Genomic DNA, 22,050 nt, shown 5'->3' on the forward strand with positions numbered 1-22,050 from the left:
ATAGATATATAGATATCTATATCTATATATCTATAGATATGTATATCTATATATCTATAGATAGATATATATAGATATAGATATATAGATAGATATATATCTATATATAGATATATCTATCTATATATCTATAGATCTATATCTATAGATCTATAGATATCTATAGATCTATAGATCGATATATCTATAGATAGATATAGATATATATAAATACTGATAAGTATATATTTATATATCTATATCTATATAAATATAGATATAGATATATTAACTTGATATCTGTCACTGAGCTATCTCTCTGTGTTGCTGGATGAGGCCAGTGTGGACAACGTTGCTAATCAATGAGCAGGACTGCTTCATGGTGATATGGGATTTATAGATTTTTTTGCATCAATGTGATGAAGTACCTTAATTAGTCAAGACATGAACTCACTGGGTTAGCCAAGAACACAAACTCCCATCTGGTATCAATAAAACGTCTCTATTAAAGTTCTAGAAATGTCCTATATCACAATATCTAAAATAAGAATAAAAATAACCTCCTGCAAGTAACAATCCTCAGTTACTATTCATGTGGTTGAATGACAGTCATCACCTTTTCAGGTTAACACACCATCAAGCCATCCAGAGGGTCACGTTACTAAGCTGTGACCGACTCGTCCATTATTAGGCAGTTAAAACATTACCGGCTCTGACGAAGACTAAAAACAGCTCTACCACGGAGGGGAGGAAGGCAGAACTTGGGATAGAAAAGGCATGCTATCCATGGGCCTCATGGCGATGTTGAGTGGCCCCGTGATATTCATGGGCATGGGAGTGGTGATGGCCACCGGGTGGGCGATATTCATGTGAGCCGTAGTAGGGATGTTGATGGAGGCCAGGTTCACGGGGCCGGTGATGGTGACGGGGTGCTGCAGGTTCACCGGTGACGTGATGTTGACCGTGCTGGTGGCGATGTTCATCTGAGCCGCGATGGTGACGGGATTGCTGCCGATGCGGTTCACTGCCGAGGTGATGGCCGTCGAGTTTGTGACCGGCGTCGTAGTGGTCCGAGTTGTTGTGCCGTGTTGGCATCTGTTTGAGAAAAAGACAGATAGGAGAACATTTAGGGCTGGTCAACCTACTAGAAATATACTACCCCTCCAAAACAGGGAAGTCAACAGCCCTCTCAGCTCCTTGGCTGTTTAGCTGGGTCACTGAAAACGTCAATACATCATTAATGCATTATGTCAACTGTGGGAATATTGTTGAAGAAACCTACCTTTGTGGGAGTAGTCAATTAGGACTTGGAAGGAGTTATTTAAAATCTCTCCTACCGTCAACTCACCTGAGGGGTAAATTCAAAAAGCAGGATCAATAGACTAACCAGCTAACTGTCCATCACTTTAAACAGTAACACATTATGAAGGACATCTAGAGCTCTGTGTATGCCTACGGCTGGACGCACACTACGCTGCAGGACTTCAGGGCCGGCACATCACGGGGTCATTATGGACCCGTCTCCCCCACGCTAGGGAGGAGAGGTGGCTGGCTCATTTCTGACCCTAGCTCAACTGGGATAGCCCCATTATTGTTCTTCTGATAGGGAGATCTGAAGAGTGGGTGGATGAACAAGCTCATTTATCAATCTGGTCAAAGTCAGGACAGAAATGACAGTTAATGCAAGATGACCTCTGATGAGAGGTCAGGTAGTGTGCATCTAGCTGACGTGTTAGGGTCCAGTTTGTGGTTCATTTGAAATCATCTACTGATCCTGCTTCATGAAATTTTACCTTACAATAGCAAAACACTATCTTCAAAAGAGACGAACCGTAATTACAACAGTGGTCAGAGAAAAGAAATGCGTCTGGACTCGAGTGACATGGTGCGTGAAGAAAAACTGGCCGCTTATGTTTTGACAATTCAGTGTTTAGGGGTTTCTGCTACGAGCTACTGGATTACCTTTTCGTGGCCCTGAGTGGTTCCACTGCCAGTCACTTATGCCTATTCAGAAATACAGACACATATGGGGTTTACAAGAGCACAGGGCAGCAGTGGCAGCATCTGGGAGTCAGCTTCAACAGTTGGCATGGTTAACTTGTGTGAATGGGCTGTTAAATATTCAACATTGTATCATGGGCTTCACGGTTTTCTAGAGGGTCAGGACATGCTTCTGTTCTGTGATAGCTATCACTGAAACCACAGTCACAATACCAAGCAGATATCCATAGCACTTTCAAGGGCATCTGGAACATACACGTCACAGATTAGTAAAGAAAGTTAGATTTAACTCTTTAATGCAGCAGCAGTCATGAAGAACTTCTAATGGACAAACGCCTTGTTTCAGTATAAAAGCTGTGCATCATTTCACATGTGGAGGGATCTTTAGTCACTTCAGAGGGATGTTGGAGAACACAGCAAACAACAAGAGCACGTACAAACATTAACCATAATGTTGTTCAGGACATCTAATGAAAGGCTACGCAAATTATTTAGTATTGCACTTGCATGAAGTTGGGAATACATACTAGACAGATCAAAAAGCTATAGAGATATCTGACTTGTTGTCCTTAGTATGGGTCAAGATCCAAAACTTCTGGATCATACAATTCCTATAGGTCAACTTAATGTCTTTAACACTTTAACACCTTTCCAAAGCCATTCCCGCAGTTTGTACCGCCTGCAGGCCCCTGGTGACAACCAGCTGTTCACAGACTCCACCTGACTGACTAAGCCCTCGTGTATTAGGACAGGAAATTGGGGCCGCTTTGCTTTTTTTTTTTCTTTTTCAATAGTTTTACGAAACGGAGGGGTTTGGGAAAAAGGATTGTGCATCAGAAATCTAGCAATAATGAGGTACTCTGTAGTCTGTTGTGGATGGTTAAAGACATATTAAGCAATATTTTTGAAATTGACATTGAATCAATTAACTCTGGGTTAGGTGAAAGGGTTTCTAGCACTGCCGATAGCAATGACAATATGAACACCCCATCATAGGGTTGTTGAATGCTGTTCCCAAAGTTAGCAGGACATCTAATGAACAACTGATGTACAGATCTCACAGAAATAGTGAGAGAAAAGCAGCCAGATATTAGCAGAGACTCATTATTAGGAGTTGGTTTTGAAGTATCATGTGTGATCTAGTGGTGAAAACACACTTCACTTCAAACTGTTTTAATGACATGTTAACTGTGGTAAATGCCTGTAGTTGCAACTATTTCTGTGGGATGAGCTGCAGGCTCATTGGGATTTCTCCATCAACAGGAGCCATGGACTGAGCTAATGTACATGCACGGATACCACTAGCAAGAAGAAGCACATACCATTCAGAGAAAGAAATAGCTCTCTCTCTAGTCAGGTAGGCAGGTACTTAATATGTGCTAGGGATGTCACGATAACAGGACATTTAATATTCAATACCAATACCAGTCAAATATCACGATTCAATACCGGGGTAAAAATACAATAAATCCAGAGTTCAGTACTTCTCCATCCACTCCTTTATTACCGGCTGGGGTTGGTTAGGAAGTTAAACAGGTCACAACTCCCTCTCTATTATCCATTTTATATTGCTGTGAAAACATCTCCTTCAAACAACTGGATTTATTCAAGTTTCTCACCAAAACCTACATTTCACTGAGTGGGGCCTGAACGCATTATAATGTAAATGTTGAAACTAGCAGGAGGAGAGCTAGCTAACATGAGCTGTTAGCAGCCGGTGAGCAGCACAGTCCTGTACAGAGCTAACAGCTAATGTTACCAAGCTCTCGTCCTGCCCATTTCAACACAGATTTAGTTGTTCACAGTGTAGCGTGATCAGGGAAGGTCTCGGGCCTCGCTGCCTCAGCTGTCCAGGTTGGCCACACTGCGGATCTATGCTGCGGCGGCCCGACCTCCGCTCTCCTGGACTGGATGGGTGACGTTTTCAGAATCTTGGCATGGACTTGGTACTGAAGTATCAGTTCTTGTGACATCCCTACTATGTGCTATACTTTGACTCGAGGTAGGGCTTTATACTTTCAAAGGATTAGAAACTGGTGACACACTTAACAACATATCGAAACAGACACATTTACATGACCAACATCCTACAATGAATAAAAGGTATGTTATGAGGACAAAGGGTGACAGTACATCATGAGTTTAAGATAGCAAAAAATTGGATTTTAAAATGCTAACCTAGCTGGTAGTTTGCAGCACGGAGCATGTGCATCAGTTCAATGAGAGTTAAATAGAACAGGAAGTATTTAGACGGACTTCAGGCCTCATGAAAAAACAGTAATTGGATTTATTATATTAAAAAAAGACTGCTCAGATTTTTTTAGCATGTTATACTTACTGTCATCTTTGACAGTCTTCAGTTGTTCTGTGAGATATCCTACCTCAAGTAATTAATGCCAGAAATTCTTATGTTAATTATTGAGTGAATAAGGACTATATGGCAGTGGTTAGTGCTAAAAGAATAATAATAATAAAATGCATCAGATTCATCAGCCTTATAAAGCCTTATAAAGACAGAACTAATGTGTACCGAATTGGAAAGGTCATCGTGCCCTGAACAGTTTGTGAGCCTGTGAAGACTGCAGGTCCACTCTACAAACTGCCAACACACACACATTACTTTACAAGTTTAAAGCATCACAACCATGTTACATGGTGTCACGGTGAGGACATTTAGTAATATTGGAAGTAATGTAATCGGTGTGTGCCCGAACGTCATGTAACACCAGCAACACCGGCAACACCTGAGAGCTGATGAAGAAGGCAGATCAGTTTGGGCACTGACTGGAGGAACCACTGAGTTCTGGAGCAGCCATTGAGGCAGTGGTAGTCTGTAGCTCAGTTCCACTCTACATTAAAATCATCACTGGATGAGTGGGCTAGTAGAACTCACATCAGTATGCAAATAATGCATCAGTATGATAATGGCATTAGGGAACTTTACAGATGTGTGGCTGGGGTGTTTTCACAGTTTCAACTTGTCTATTGATGAAGTGTTAAAGTGAAAACGTGGACAAAGTAGTGAAAGGATACTATGGCCTACCTTTATTGTTACATGGGTTGCTGAAGCTGGCCTGGCCATGTGTCTTGAGGTGACTTGTGATGTAGGCAGCGCTTAAGCATTTTGCCACAGATGTTTGCAGGTCACTTTGCCTTCATGCCTGATCATGTGGGAGCGCAGACGGTCTTTGGTAGCGAAGGCGGAGGTACAGGCCTGGGACAGAAACCAGTGAATATTGTTTTTTCTCTGTTAACACATGAGGAATCCAACCATGTGACTGGAGTGCTTACATCAACACAAAGACAAAAGTAAGCTCCTGGCTTGCAAAGAAGGGAAGATGTGTATTAAGGCTTTCTGATACAGAAGACTAGACTGGCTGAAGCAAAATGTGCACATAGTTAGATAGGTTGGCAATGCTTTTCAAACTCATACAGAATTGCTGCCTCTTCAAAGTCTGTCAAGTCCATGAGGATCATGAGTGATCAGCAAGTTATGTTGTGGACTGACTTGGCCACTATAGGACATCAACACTGTTGATTTAAAGCATGGAGTGATCACAGCAGAGATCTGTACTGAGGGATGCAAACACAAGTATGGTAAAAAGAGAGAGAGAGAGAGAGAGAGAGAGAGAGAGCGAGAGCGAGAGCGAGAGAGAGAGAGAGAGAAATGTGACATTGTAATATCATGTACCCATGTGACGAAGGCCTGTGCTATACGCTCAAAGAAACAGGAAATTCCACAGAGACATGGAGTGGCCAGCCAGTGGGAAGAAGGGGATGATTAATGGATCGGTTTACTACAAACTGAAATGCACTCTTATTCAACGAAAATAAACAAGGTTATTTTAAGTGGGAATATGTTTTAATCCCATATCTTATTCAGCCCATGTATTGGTGGGAAATTAAATTATTTATAAAATAAACCTAGGGCTGTCCCAATACCATTTTTTGGGCTTACTGCTGTTGCTGCACACACACACACACACACACACACCTCTACATACAACAAACAGCAATATCCGTCTGATAATAACTAATAATAATTCATGTTGAATATGAATAATGTGAGATTATGTCATAATTCATGGGCTTTTTGAGAATTATACTTTATTTTTACATACTATATATATCTTTTTTTTTTAAAAGCATTGGAATACTGATTTGAAGGCTGATTACCATGGCAACGGTCGAAGCATTCGGGTCAGCCCTAAATAAACCTACTGTATGCCAAAAATAACTCTAAATAATAATATGTGAATCACTCGACTCAAATCATGTGAATCTACTGAATCAACTAACCTTCTGGAAGCACTATGTAAATAAAGATCATGTGTTGATACATTAGGTCCATAAACACCATAAAGGCAGCCCTTTCAGTGGACTTTTTAATGCTTACTGCATCATCGTGTTGCTGGCAGGAGGGTTCGAGTGAGTTTACTAGAAAATGTCGTGGGTTTGGGAGAACACGGCAAAAAAGCAGCGTTCAGAGTTATTAAGAAGTTACAGAAACATTGCGTTCATCAGACCACCTTCTCTTCCTCTCTCTGTTAAACACACACTATCACACCCGATGTGATGGTGGTACGTCATTTCAACACATTCTATGCCACCACCATGTCTTGAGCAGCTTAGAGCTGTCAAGAGGTCATGGTAACGCACACAACACAACACAAGTCACCCACATTGACATGAAGAGTGGTGAGTTGTTTGCATCCCCCTGTCCAGTGGAACTGACCCGTAGTGTAATGTTAACTACACTACTACTAGAAGACCTGCACCAATGGTGGCAGCTGATGTTGTCTAATGTGATCTGGCTTTTATGTGTTGATCATCATGTATCAATAATGGCACACGTTTACAGTAAGATTAAACATGAAATCAATATGCAGAGAGGAAGACTGAGTAATGACTCTTACCGTTACTTGGCACTTAAATGGCCTCTCTGAGGAATGGACGTGCTTGACATGACAGCTTAGGTGATCCGGTCTGCAGGGTGACATGAAGACAGGGCAGAAAATAGAACATCAGATGTACATATGAAGCAGTTTATCTAATCTTTCACTTCCCAGAATACAGATGTCGGACCAGTGAATGGGTCTTAGGTCAATTAGCTTAACAACATTCTTGAACCCTTTATTTTTAACAATGCTTGTTGACACGCCTTCCTTGTTCCACTTAAACAATCAGTGACTTCTTTCAACAATCCCTGCTGGTTTTGGTAGTTGTTTATAGCTGACTTGTTTTTTACAGCAAGATTTATCATCAAACAAAACATTTTACAGCTAATTGTGTAATTTCAGACCACCATAATTATTACTAAAACATACTGACTTTATTACAAGCCAATGGCTGAATACACACCATGAATCCCTTAATGAGACTTTAAGAGGCTGTGGCTGCTTTTAAAGCTTGACTGAAGACACTGGTATGGTATGAAAATAGGTGACCTCAGGCATCCATTGGTACCATGTCATGCTAGCTTGTCGGGAAGGAGGCTAAATAACGCTCCAAAGTTAGACTACATTTTGGCGAGGGAAAAATTTACATAGCCATCATCAAAGGGGTCCCTTGACCTCTGACCTCAAGACATCTTTCTAAGGGTATGAAGGTTCTATGGGTATGAAGGTTCCTTGGGTACACACAAGTCTCCTCTTTACAAAGAAAACCACTATAATAATCACATGCAGTTTTGGGATTTTTGATTATTTTTATGAATTTTCGAGTTGTAAAAAAGGGTTCAATTTAGCACCAAATCTGTGTAACAAATGGTATCAACCCCAAAATGTATCAATTCATTAATTAATTCATATGTATTTCTGATTTATGACTAAAACAATTTGAGCTGCATCTCAAATTAATCTTCAGGTTCCAGCTTTCAGATGATGTACACCACTTCTATATGACATCTACTGCCGACCTTCTATCTCCCCCTAAAGACCCCCTGGAACCCACTAAAAAAGACAAAAATAGGTCTGTGGGTCTCTAAGGGTTAAGGTTTATGCAAATATTAAAAGGGACTTCACCTAAGACCAGCTGTTGTCAATGAAAACCCAACCAAGCCAAGTCAGATACTTCTCAGAGCATACAAGAAAATAAATGAAATTGCTGCTCTCTTTACTTGGATTTGTAATAGAGATGTCTTGAGCCAATCCTAACGAGATCAGATTAAATGAAGCCGATGAAAACCGATCCTTTCTTTACTCTATTGTGTTTTGCCCACCTTTGTTCTTAGATATGGTAGGCATTTAAAAAAAGATATATTATACAAGATATATTGGTGGATAGCCTAGAATTTATATTAGTAAATCTGTACGCACCTAATTCTGATGATCCACTCTTCTTCAAGATATATTCAACATGTTGCAAGAAAAAAAACTACATGATAAATATTTGATTATGACAGGAGACTACAACACTGTGTTGGATGTAGATCTGGATCGAAAAGGCATACAAACTAAGAATTACCATTCTAGAGCATATAATGCTATTTCTGGCATCATGACCTCACTAGATTTAATTGACATATGGAGATTGCAAAATCCAAAGCAAACAAGATATACATGGAGACGAGGAAATCAGGCTAGCAGAATAGATTATTTCTTAACATAATTTTCATTGACTCCAAAAATTAATAAAGTCGAGATTAAAGAGAGATTTAGGTCAGATCATCATCTTATAACCTTGAGCATTTGTACCACAACGTTTCATAGGGGTCCAGGATACTGGAAATTAAATCAGAAGCTATTGAAGGATAAAGAGTTTATAGATACAACAAACAAATTCATAAAAGATTTCTTTGTAGTGAATAATGATACAGCGGATCCTTTGATTATATTGGGATGCTTTTAAATGCACCTAAAGGGGACACCGCATTCAATACAGCTCCAGGAAAATTAAAAATCGTTTGGAGACAGAAAAAACATTGATAGCTGAGATAGAAGATTTAACAGAACGGGTAGACAATAATACAAATGTGTCACAAGCTCTACTGGACAATCTTGAGCACAAGGAAAGAGAGTTAGAAAGACTATATGCAGAGAAAGCCAACGTATCATATTTGAGAAATAGAATAGAATGGATGGAAAATCGGGAGAGATCAACCAAATATTTTTTAAATCTGCAGTATAAAAACACTGTAAAGAAAAATGTTTTGAAGCTTGTAGTAGGAAATAAAATCATTGAAAAACCAATGGAAATTTTGCTGGAACAACAATTATTTTTTAAAATTGTACTCCTTTCAGAGCCCACCAGAGGATTTATTGCATCAAAATACTAGCCCCAATTCTCAAGACGATAATATCGTAAAGTTAACAGAGAAAGAAAAAAAATCTTGTGAGGGCTTGAAAAAGGTAAAAGTCCAGGAGCCGATGGCATACCTGTAGACTTTTATCAAACCTTCTATGAGTCTGTTAAAACACCTTTGCTGAACACCTTCAACTGGTCATATAGCAAAGAAACAAGATTCAGGTGGAAGGTATAAGATCCAACTACTCTAAAGAATTGGAGACCAATCACACTACAATGTAACAATGCTAAAATATTAGCCAAATGTCTTGCAAACAGATTAAAACTAGTACTGCCCAATATTATTCACCCAGATCAGTGTGGCTTCTTACAGGGTCGATCTATCAGTGACAGTATTAGACAAGTAATCGAAATAATGGAATATTATGACTCAACAAAAACCCCTGCTTTAATATTTTTTGCTGACTTTGAGAAAGCTTTCGATAAAGTACGTTTGGATTTTATTTATAAATGTTTAGAATATTTTAACTTTGGAGATTCTTTAATTAGTTGGATAAAAGTAATGTATAGTAATCCAAAGTGTAAAATAATAAACAATGGGTTTTTTTCTGAAACAATTAAGCAATATAGAGGATTGAAACAAGGATGTCCGCTGTCTGCGTATCTATTTATTATAGCTATAGAAATCTTAGCCCAAAAAGTAAGAATGAATAACAACATAGAAGGTTTGAGAATAAATAGTTTGGAATCAAAAATCTCAATGTATGCGGACGATGTAAACTTTCAAATTCAACCAAATGTCGCATCCTTTACTGCATTAGTTAAAGAGTTGAATAACTTCTCAGTAATTTCCGGACTAAAACCTAACTATGATAAATGTACTGTGCTGCGAATTGGATCTCTGAAAGGTACAAATTTTAATATCTATAGTAATCTGCCACTAAAATGGTCAGATGGCCGAATAGATGTCCTTGGTATACATATCCCTAAAGACATAGAACTTATCACGAAGGAAAACTTTGATAGAAAGCTACATACAGTCGACAGAAAATTAAAAGTTTGAGGAATGACTAACTTAACTTTATATGGAAAAATAACAGTGATAAATTCCTTAGAGATTCCTCAGTTTATCTATATCCTCATGTCATTACCTTCCCCAGGAGAGGAGCTGTTTAAAAAAATATGAGCAAAATGTGTTCAACTTCATATGGGGTGGGAAGCCTGATAAAATGAAAAGAGCTTATCTGTATAATGATTACAAACACGGTGGACTTAAATTGTTAAACCTTAAGGCACTCAACTTTGCACTAAAAGCATCCCTTATACCAAAATGGATCTTGAATCCGCAGTGGTTTCAGCAAAATTATTGAGGTCTGCTCATCCTCTGTTCCACAAAGAACTCTATCCTTACCTCCAGTTAACTGTTTTTCAGTTCACTATATTAAAGAGAAAGTCATTTCCATACTTATCAGGCTTTTTGAAGAGGCCATAGTCAGTTGGTTTCAATACCAATATCATCAACCAGAGTTAAGTTATGAAATCCAGAGCCAAGTGTTGTGGTATAATAGAAATATTTTTGATTAATGATCACTCTATCTTTATTGAATCAATGTTTGAAAAAGGAATATTATTTATAAATGACCTCTTGAATAATGGGGGCGAAATCAAGTGTTATGATGAATTTAAAATAGTATACGGTAATGTTTGTGACCTTTTTACATATAATCAACTCTGTGCATCTATACCTCAGGAAAAGGAAGCTATCATTATGTACAAAACAAATGACATGTTGCCCCTACATTAAGGACACAACATGGATGAATAAGAGGAAAATAAACAAGAAAATATATCAGTTATACATGCAACTTAAACACATTTCTGCTGCACCAGTAGCTATCCAGTCAAAATGGGAGGATTTGTTAGACAAATGTATCCCATGGAGGAAAGTATTTACATGTATTTAAACAACTTCTTTTGATGTCTCCATTAGAATTTTACAACTAAAACTAATCTACAAATTATTGCCTACTAAGAGAATGCTAAAAAAATGGGGCATCCAACAATGTGACTTCTGTAGATTGAGTGAGGAGGAAGAGGAGTCAGACATTCATTTATTTTGGTATTGTAAGGAAGTTGCATTATTTTGGATTAAAGTTGAAAAGTGGATCTCAGTCTACCAATCAAATTTCGATAGCTGTCCTTTATCTATAATGTTTGGTGATTTAAGGGATGATGAAAAGGGAAAAGACCTGAACAACATCATCATTATGATGGGGAAAGCATTTATATTTAAAGCTATAAAAAGACAGCAGTTAAACACTGAACGTTTCAAAATGTTTTGAAACATCAGTGGGTTCTTGAGAGGGATGTTAATAGAAATAAAGAACAGAATATCATTTTTGAGCGTGGGTGGGATACTTTGAGTCAGGGGTGAGGATTGGAGTTAAACAAAATTAATTAATAAATAATGTCGATAAAAGGTCAACTAAAGGGATGTAAATATGTCCTTTTTTTTGTCTGTAAAATAGAATAGATAACTGTGTAAGCGAATGTGTGGATATCTATATGTATGCGCGTGTGGATATAGACATATGTATATACTGTATGTGTGTGTGTATCTATATATGAGGTTGGATGTATGTATATAGACACGAATATGTATGTATATGAATATGAACTTATCTCTTGACACTGCACTATTACAACAGGTAGTACTTTTATTTATTATTGTTTTTCTTTTTTTGTTTTATATATATTGTTTTTGCTGTCTGTATGTCCCTTTTACAAGTATGTGTATGTATTCCTTTAACCTTAAATAAAAATAAAAAAAGACCCTGACTAGTAGGGGTGTAACGATTCATCTTCAACATCGATGTACTATTTATATTCCTATGATCCAACTACATCGATAGGTACTCAGCAACATGTGTATGATATCGTAAAGACGTATAGACGTATATCGATCTAAAATTGATTTGCAAGGTAAATAATCTATTGTATCGATACTAAGAATTTGCACCTCGTATATAAGCACGACAAACATTATATGCAGGGTCTGCAATTTGCACCTGCCAAATGCAGGTAAATTGTTGGCAGTGGCAGATCAAATCTTTAGGACGTCCGCCACTTTGGCAGGCAGGGAAAACGCTAGGGATGGGAATAGAGAACAGGTTCCTACTTGTCTGAGTTCTTGGCATCTCATACGTCCGTGACTATCGATTCCTCTTATTGATGCTTTCCAACGTTACACATGCGCAGTGACTCATACGCACGCTGTATCATGTTTGTTTGTATGGGACCGGAGTCATGGCGGAGAGGAAAAAAAGCGCAGCTGAGGGGATGAACCCAGTTGTTTCCCTGATAATGCTGCACTGTGAACAACAAATGTGTGTTGTAATCAGCCGGAGGAGAGTTAGTAACGTTAGCTGTTAGCTGTTAGCACAGTCCTGCTTGGTTAAATAACGGAGCTACTATATTAACAGAGGTGTCATTGAGTTACATTATGAGGTGCTCATGCTCTGCTCAGTAAAAATGACGATTGAGCAAAGATAAATTACAACACTATCATGATGTGTTCAAATGTAATCTTGAAACTTGAATAAATCCAGTTGTTGAAGGAGATGTTTTCACAGCAGTATAAAATAGATAATAGAGAGAGCATTATGACTTCCTAACACTAGCTCTAATCAGCATTTTCTTTTTTTAAATCAAAGTAAATATTTAAGTAAGGGATAATGTACAGCGAGCCGGTCAGTGTTGTGAAAGAATCCCCGACAGGGCGATGCAGCACCCCGACGTGGGGCAGAAGGGTCTCTTCGCCCTGAAGGGGATTCTTTCACAACACTGACCGGCTCGCTGTACATTATCCCGCTTATTACATGGCTACTTACTAAAGAAATAAATATTTTGACACAAAAACGGTCCGCTAGAGTCCGACATCTGAACTGCGCCCATAGCAACGGTCTGTTATAAATAGCAACGGTCTGTGATGAGAGAAATTACAGACCGCAGAACGCAGCGATTGACCAATCAGAATCGAGTACTCAACACAGCCGTGTAATAAATAATCATAATTGATCGAATTGTGTGTTTTTACAGTGCTGTGTACAATACCCCACCTCCGAAAAATAGGGCTCTCCCAGAAGCTACAGTGTAGTTCAAACACTGGAATTTACCATGCATATATGACCTGCTCTATTAAAATGAGTCGGAAGTCATGGCAGCGCATTCTTGTAAAAACACGGCCGTTTTGTTTTTTTTATACGTTTCGGAATAAATAAAGTCTCAGCTTTAATACAAAGTAAGAATCGATGTAAAATTAAAATGATAAGTATAGTTTTGAAGCTCTTAACATACGTCGTAAAATTTTACCCGGAAGACAGCTGTTTATTGACTCGGCTCAATAGAGTTGATTGACAGATGACAGATTGTGGTTGACATAGGAGATAGCTGGCTTGACAAGATGAACTCACATGAGGAAAACATCGCTCGACTTTTAAAGGTCTCATATTATGCTCATTTCCAGGTTCATAGATGTATTTTAATGTTGTACTAGAACATGTTTACATGCTGTAATGTTCAAAAAACCCTTTATTCTTCTCATAGTGTTCTCATCACTCTGCCTGCTCAGAGCCTAATTCTCCCTCTGTCTGACAGACCCTGATTTAGAGCCTGTCTCCTCCCACTCTGCTCTGATTGGTCAGCGTTTCCTGCAGTCCTGTCAATCAAACGCCCTCAACACAGTGTCACTTTCTCCCCCTTCCTGCAGCTCTGGCTGCAGCTAGCTGAGCTAGAGAGAGAAGCAGCTAGGAAGAGTTTATAAACTACTTCAAAGTTTATAAACCAGAAACTTCACCCAGCGCACGTTACCGGAGGAATCTGATCCGAAATCAGCGACAAATGAACATCTGCGGTCCAGATTCCAGGTTTTCCTGACGGTTTTTTCTCAGGTAAATAATGCTATTTATAGCTCTGTTAGTTAGCTCAGTATTTATGTTCTGCATAAACTCTGTAAACCGTAAACATACAATCTGTTTTACGTTTGTCTTCACAGGTCCATCTGTGAGAAATGACCGACAGAATCATCCCAGAGGACGAGAAAACATTAGCAGTGAGCAGATGGGAGATACAGAGCTAACATGGTAGCATGTAGCTACATGCTAACGGGTAGCTACATGCTACCGCTATGTGACGGTGTGTAAAACACAGCAAACATCAGGGTGGAAAATAGAAGATGTGAAACAGTAGTCAGTTCATTATTTCTGGTAAAAGACACCTGATAAACATAGTAAAGTAATCAGAGTAATGGTATATTATTTACTGTAGGAGCTGTCTCTGTGTTACCATGACTTACGACCGGTTAACGTTACACTCACCGGAGCTTAGCTTGCCGGAGCTGAAAGACTTTCTCCTGTACCATGTCAATATAACTGAAGGTGGAATTAAAAATGCTGTGAATAATTAATATTGTCATCTCTCTACTCAAATAAAGTTTGACTGTGAAACAGAAATGTGTCGTGTTGCTTACAGTCACTATTTACTACCTGTACCCTTGCTACATGCATGACATCAAATATATATAATATACAAATATCACCTTATAGCTTATTTTGTATATTGTATATTCTTAAAATTTCTATTTTTTTAATTATTTTTTATTCTAACGTTTTTATCTATTCTTTTGTTATTATACTGTTTGACTTGCACCAACATAACCAAAGCAAATTCCTAGTGTAAATCTCTTACACCTGGCAATAAATACAATTCTGATTCTGATTCTGATTCTTCTGTTGAAACAGTGAAGCCTTTGTGAAAGAACATGTTATATTTAGATGATGGGAGTACATGAAGCCTTTTCTGCTGGTTCTTGCAGACTAACAGAAGTAGGAGCAGACTTTGCTCATAGTTAGGAGGCGGACTAAGAGTGTCACTCTGTGGGCGGGGTCACCTAGCGGCAGGTTCTAACCGTTCCACCAGGAAACCCTTATATGGCCTGCAATTTGCCACCGACGTCACAGATGCTCAGCAATTTTTTAAACCCATTTTCGGACCAGATCGAGCGGGAGAAAAAGAGAGAGGATGGTCTTTTATGATTCTATGGTGGCCTGTAAACACACTGGGGACCTATATTGATGTTTTAAAAGACATGGAAAAGTGCATTTTGCATAATAGGTGACCTTTAAATTAAATTCCTGATAGAGGTGCTACATCCTGACTACAACTGGACCAACTTCATTTCGGTTTATTTCACCGCACCGAGTGATGAGGACACCGGGTGCGCCCAGTCGGGTCGAACGGCCCGGCTAATGCTAGGCTAGCTCTCAATCCGCTGATCATGACGGAGAAAGGGAGTTGGAGGAAGGCGAGGAGGAAGATATTTTACTCATGGCTGAGCCGATGATGGCACACAATGTCTCCGATTATCGTTATTTAAATCATGACAATGTTAAAGAGATTAAGATGGCCCTCAGTGTAGCTGCTAACTGTACAACAGCGCCGCTCTATACACCGGAGGAGATGGAGAGAAGACGTGAATCAAATATTAAAGCAAGTTCTTGTAGTTAAAGGGGACTATTTGAACTTTCAGAAATGCTTCTTAACAGCGCACACCTGGCCGTGAAATCAACGAAAGTCAGCTTCAGGCTCGTGCTTGTGCTCGCTCTAAATGGACATGAACGAGCATAGCTCAAAACAGTGAGGCGACACACGTCAGCTAAAACCACAATATCACTCTATATTTCAGCTGCTTGGCAGTAATGTTAGCTGACCAGGACGAAGGTCTCTCCATGAATCAATGCTGATACTGTGTTTGCTTCTCCTGCCTCAGCGCAGGCTTCAGCAGCGGGGCTCCCCAGGGAGAAACTCGTCTCTCTCCGGCTGCGGCGGAGAGAGACGGTAACGTTTCTCTCTGCGGAGCCCCGTTACTTCCAAGGACACGGGAAACCTTCTGTTGGTCTGGAGGAGCTGCAGCAGTTATTTCTGCACAAACGTCCACTGTACATTCACTAGATATTCTCAGAGCTAACTCTTCTGCAGTGTTGGATGTGAGCGCGCGTTCACGTCTAGAGGTGGAGCGAGTACGCGAGAACGCGCGCGCTGTCTGAGTGAAGGCGAGCAGGCAGAGGAGACGAGACAGTGGCCACACGCGAGCGCGCATATGCGAGCGCGCATATGTGCCGACCCGCTACATTTATATGCTTAGAAAGTTATAAACAGTCCCTTTAAGATACACAATCCTTGTTTTATCTGTTTTGTAACAAAAGAAATAGCGTAACATATAGTAAAATTACATGTTGTTATTCATCTGATATCACATGGTGAATAGGCTTATGTTTCTGAATATAGGGCTGTATTAATATGGAAATGATCAGGCCTCATCCCAACAATGATTCAACCTGATTTAGCCAGCCTAAAGTCTTTGAGATTACTTGATTTTTCACTTTATGTCGTATTTACAGTCGTATTATTATGTCGTATCTGATGGTTTTCAGATACTCTGAAAACCATCTGGTTGTCCTCGGGAAGATCAGCTCCCATATGACCCTTTCAAAAGGATACATTGAGCTCCAGGAAGAAGCCAGCAGAAAAGAGCTATATATTCTATATCTATAATATATTCTATATTTCTATTATATATATTATATTATATAACATTGTACATACATAATATTTGTTCATATTCTATCCATTTTCTTGTATGTTTTTTTATGTTTGGATATGGACTTGTACGTTTGTGCATGTACTGTACCTGTGTGCACGTGGCTCCATTTACAATATTTTTCATTATATATTCTTCATATAATTATAATTAAATTATTATTATATTTAAATACACAAATATATTATATCATATGTACAGTATATTTTTAAATATTTTATCAATTTTATTCCATACATTTTGGATTCTTTTCTACATGGACTTCTAGCCCTATCTACTGTACTGCTTGTGGTCATCAACCTGCACCGTGGCCACGTGCACATCAAATGCACATGTATGCATGAAGGTATGTGTAGACTACATTATGAAATGTTGGGTGTCACTTTTGACCAAAAAATATTGTGTTCATTTAGACTTGAGTCTTAATAAATGTGTTTTAATCCATGTGAAAAATGGCTGAATATGAATTATTATCTTTAATGCCCTTTTTCTCAAGAGTAACGTTTGATGACAGTCAAACCTTCAAAGTGCATATCTCATTGAATTTTTGCCGTAGAAACATAATCTGGGTATTGCCATAAAACTGAGACTTTCCTCTTTACAGACAGATGGAAAACTCAAAATGTGTTTCTGAGTCAAAGTGACTCAAAGTGATGGAGCACGTCTCAAATGTTCTTCATGTAAAATATATCAACCGTTGAATGACAGCACTAATCTCAGAAAGAGAGCCAGATGAGACAGAGAGATTTTCAGGCCGTGTTTGAGGTCCAGCGTGTGGAAACATTTTGGCTTTTGCAAGAAGGGAGATGTCCTCGATAAATCACTCACTGTTTGCAGAATATGCAAAGGCCAGATAAAAGTCTTGTCCACGCTCCTACTGAGACACCATGCTAAACCCAACGCCTAGGTAAACCTAGCACTATTTGCCCTTTTATTTAACTTGTTTATATCCATAATTAATTTATCCCCGATTCCCTTAAAAGAAAACCTTTGAGGAATCCCGACCTGCTCTGTCCAGTATCAGATATTTAGTTCACAGTCACACTGACTGAATTTTCGGCAAAAAAAAGTTACTGTATGGATTTCAAAATCATTGAATCGTATCGTATCGCTCTAGATTAGCCAAATAGCGTCCTTGAATCATATCGGAACCATATACATATCGTATCGTTGTAAAAACGTATCATTACACTCCTATAAACTAGTGTTTCCATGTTCCTTTGAAGAAGTTCAGAAATGATGTCACATACCTGGAGAAGCCCTTCCCACAGACAGAGCCAGATGTAAGGCTTGTGAACTCCACCATCATGGGAGCGGACATGGTATGTCATGCGATCCTTCCTCTTGAACCTCTGCTGGCAGATGGGACACTCAAATGGCTTCTCATCAGAGTGCGCCAGCTTGTGGCGGTTGAGGTGGTACACGTCTCTGAAGGCCTTACACACATGTCACAACCGTGATTCTTTTTCACCGGTTTGGGGGGCTTCTTAGGGATGCTCTGCTGCTGTTGGTGTTGCATTGGGGTCATGATGCTGGTGCCTGTGGATGTGGACGTGGTGGCTGTAGTCAGTATACCAGCTACAGTAGTAATGTATGAAGGGTTTCCGCTATTCTCACGTGGTACAGTGGATATGAGTGGCACCATGGTGGGGGCTGTTTGTGTCTTCTTAGGCCGCGAAAACCATCTTGATGCCAGTGTGGCAAGACTCGTGCCGTCGGAGGTGGTAGCTGTCCCGGAAAGCCTTGCTCGCAGTAGCCACAGATGAAGGGCGTCTTTGATTTGGGCTCCTTTTTGACCACGGCAACTGGATGCCCTCCTCCCCCTCCTCCCCCAGTCCCACTAGCCACATTGTCTTTTAAGAAGTTCTGCAGCACTGGACGGGGGGTTTCTGGTCCAAGGGAATGGGCAGCACCGGTTTCTGATCAGGTGGCTCCGTTCCAGAACTGAGCAAAGGCAAGAGGCTGTTCCCGGCTACTTGGTGCTGGTGATGCAGAGCCCTCATTGGCCTGCTGTAACGAGAAAGACGGAACCATGTAAAATTATGTTAATACACATCCATCCTCAAACCACAAATGAAGCAAAGAACCAATAGAATGGGAAAGGAAAGGAGGTTCTGCTCCATGGCGTAAAGTTATTGGCCATCAGGACAGCAGAAATACTACATTTAAAGAGCAACTGAACCCCAGAGTTTGGCTGAAGTGCCTCTACCCTGGAAATTAAAAAAATGCATCTATAACTGAAAAAGTATGAATATGGGTAGGGCTGGGTGGGGGGCTAAGACACGGCCAGTCGCAACTATCGTCGACACAGCACAAGCTTTCTCTCTCTTTACTGTGGACTATTCAAATATCAGCACGTCACAAAATCTGGTGAATGTATCTGCGATAGCAGTTCTTTTCTCTGCTGTGGCCAGAGTGTGTGGATGAAGCATTAAGTTGTTCAGTTTTACTCATTTAGCAGCTGGTTAGTTACTAGTGCTTCCCACCGGTTAATAAAGTCGTGCAACACCGGTGTTACCGATTACACCGGATATTTTACAAGAAAAGATGGCGGTCAATACCTGTAGCGAGCTTATTTTGATCGTTAACGTCGGGTGGCGGTGTGTCTGGCCTCTCCGGTCCAGCTTTCGCTGCAGGACCGCAGGTTTCCACCCTGCGTGCTCCGCAGCGCACACCGGCTGTGACCGCTCTGTCCTCCGCACAGCGATGGCCTCATTTACATTACGGTTCCCTCATAGCATCGGGTTTAAATCTGAAATATTGTCCGTCTCTTGTGTCAACTCTCTCATCCTGCTTGTGTGAAATATTACACCTGATACTAGGGATGCTAATTTTCAAAAATGTTCTTAACCGATAACTAACCCGCGTTAACCAATTATTAACCGTTAACTGACAAGATTTGTGCCTCGCATGCAACGGTGCGCCAGCTGCAGTGTATGAGCACAACAGACAACCGAGTCCCAAGTTCACCGTCAACAGAGTTACTGTAGCAGCCACGGTGTTGCGTCCACTGTCTCCAGTTCACCGTCAGGAGAGTTACCGTAGCAGCCACGGTGTTGCGTTCACTGACTCCAGTTCACCGTCAGGAGAGCTACTGTAGCAGCCACGGTGCTGCGTTCACTGTCTCCAGTTCACCGTCAGGAGAGTAACTGTAGCAGCCACGGTGTTGCGTTCACTGTCTCCAGTTCACCGTCAGGAGAGTTACTGTAGCAGCCACGGTGTTGCGTTCACTGTCTCCAGTTCACCGTCAGGAGAGTTACTGTAGCAGCCACGGTGTTGTGTTCACTGTCTCCAGTTCATCATCAGGAGAGTTACTGTAGCAGCCACGCTGCTGCGTTCACTGTCTCCAGTTCACCTTCAGGAGAGCTACTGTAGCAGCTACGGTGCTGCGTTCACTGTCTCCAGTTCACTGTACAAGAGTTACTATAGCAGCCACGGTGCCTGCGTTCACTGTCTCCAGTTCACCGTCAGGAGAGTTAATGTAGCAGCCACGGTGTTGCGTTCACTGTCTCCAGTTCAACGTCAGGAGAGCTACTGTAGCAGCCACAGTGCTGCGTTCACTGTCTCCAGTTCACCGTCAGGAGAGTTACTGTAGCAGCCATGTTGTTGCGTTCACTGTCTCCAGTTCAACGTCAGGAGAGCTACTGTAGCAGCTACGGTGCTGCGTTCACTGTCTCCAGTTCACTGTCACAAGAGTACTATAGCAGCCTCGGTGCTGCGTTTACTGTCTCCAGTTCACCGTCAGGAGAGTTAATGTAGCAGCCATGGTGCTGCGTTCACTGTCTCCAGTTCACCGTCAGGAGGGTTTCTGTAGCAGCTACGGTGCTGCGTTCACTGTCTCCAGTTCACCGTCAGATAGACAGCTTGATTGATCCCCGTGGGGAAATTTGATTGCCACCAAGTCAAACAACAAAACCACAGTATTTACAATACACCAATAAATAACATCATAAGAAGCTCTTTTGAGACATAATCTACAGCTGAGAGGTACCATGGATCTAGGCCACATCTAAAACTGTTCATTAAAAACAAAAATCTGACCGCTGCTGGAACAAAAGACCTCCTGAATGGTTCTGTAGAACACTGAGGCATCACTAGTCGCTCATGAATGAGCTTCTGTGTCCATTAAAAACACCATTTAATGGGCGGCCTTCAAAATGCAAGAACTGTTTTTAGTTTGGCCTTGGCCTTTTTTCTGGTGACCTCCAGTGAGTCTGATGCAAGACCTATCACTGAGCCAGCCTTTCTGATCAACTTATTGATCCTGTTTTTATCATCCACAGTGATGCTCAACAGGCTCCAACAGACTCAACTCCGACTCTTCATCTTTCGTCCTCTCCCCTCTCTGATCACCTGTCTCCATCTCCTGTCCTCTCTCTCTCTGATCACCTGTTTCTGTTTCTCTCCATCTCCCATCCTCTCCTCTCTCTGACCACCTGTCTCTGTTTCTCCATCTCCCGTCCTCTCTCCCTCTCTGATCACTTGTCTCTCTCCATCTCCCGTCCTCTCCTCTCTCTGATTACCGTTTCTCCTCCTCTGCCGTCTCATTCAGACCGTTCATAGACAGGGTCGCTAAGACTCAGACGCTCAGTCAGTCTTTCACTGTCTCTTCGTTGTATCTGTGGAACTCAACAGGCCATTCTTGTGACTTCACAGGCTAGAGTACTGCAACACGGCAGTGCTCTTGCCACGAAAGCTGCAGGAAATGCTGACATTTGTAATGTAACTATTCATTAGAGTGGAAATCCATTTAGTAAACCAGCTGAACTTGGTTGAATGTTTCACTTCCACTTTAAGTATCTTGGTTTCAACATAAGCCTCTCCCCAAAACAAAAATACAAAATAACAGAAGAACCTATCAAATGAAAGACGTGATGAGGGATGTTAATAATTAACCGTTAACCGACGTTAAGAACTTTAACCGATTAAAAGAAATATTAATAATGAATTAAAAGCTGAGCAAAACTCAGAGGAGCGGCTCGGTCACTTTAAGGAGAAAAGCTGGTCCACCTTAACAGCGTACCTTAAGAGTGTCTGAGGTGGCGTTGCAGGATTAGAGGAAGTTGGCTCCGGTCTCGAGCTCGCTCGAGCGCAGTGGAGTTGAGGAGTTGTAGCCTCGTAGCATGTAATTCACAGAGAAATAAACTGTACACACCTACATTCACAGC

The 22,050-nt window shown here is 40.6% G+C and overlaps 1 protein-coding gene across 1 annotated transcript; it reads right to left on the minus strand.

Moving 5' to 3' along the window:
* Nucleotides 1–355: 355 nt before the first annotated feature.
* On the minus strand, nucleotides 356–18,931 carry LOC119491771 (vascular endothelial zinc finger 1-like). Its single transcript, XM_037775987.1, is given in 15 exon segments — nucleotides 356–1,060; nucleotides 1,063–1,074; nucleotides 1,262–1,327; nucleotides 1,942–1,983; nucleotides 5,024–5,099; nucleotides 5,101–5,118; nucleotides 5,120–5,194; nucleotides 6,897–6,966; nucleotides 18,133–18,158; nucleotides 18,160–18,323; nucleotides 18,326–18,560; nucleotides 18,562–18,630; nucleotides 18,632–18,748; nucleotides 18,751–18,879; nucleotides 18,881–18,931. Coding segments are annotated over 15 exon segments (1,482 nt in total). The 5' UTR covers nucleotides 18,917–18,931; the 3' UTR covers nucleotides 356–713.
* Between the last annotated feature and the right edge of the window lie 3,119 nt (nucleotides 18,932–22,050).

The sequence above is a fragment of the Sebastes umbrosus genome, chromosome 7, assembly GCF_015220745.1.
Source record: "Sebastes umbrosus isolate fSebUmb1 chromosome 7, fSebUmb1.pri, whole genome shotgun sequence".
Classification (NCBI taxonomy): domain Eukaryota; kingdom Metazoa; phylum Chordata; class Actinopteri; order Perciformes; family Sebastidae; genus Sebastes; species Sebastes umbrosus.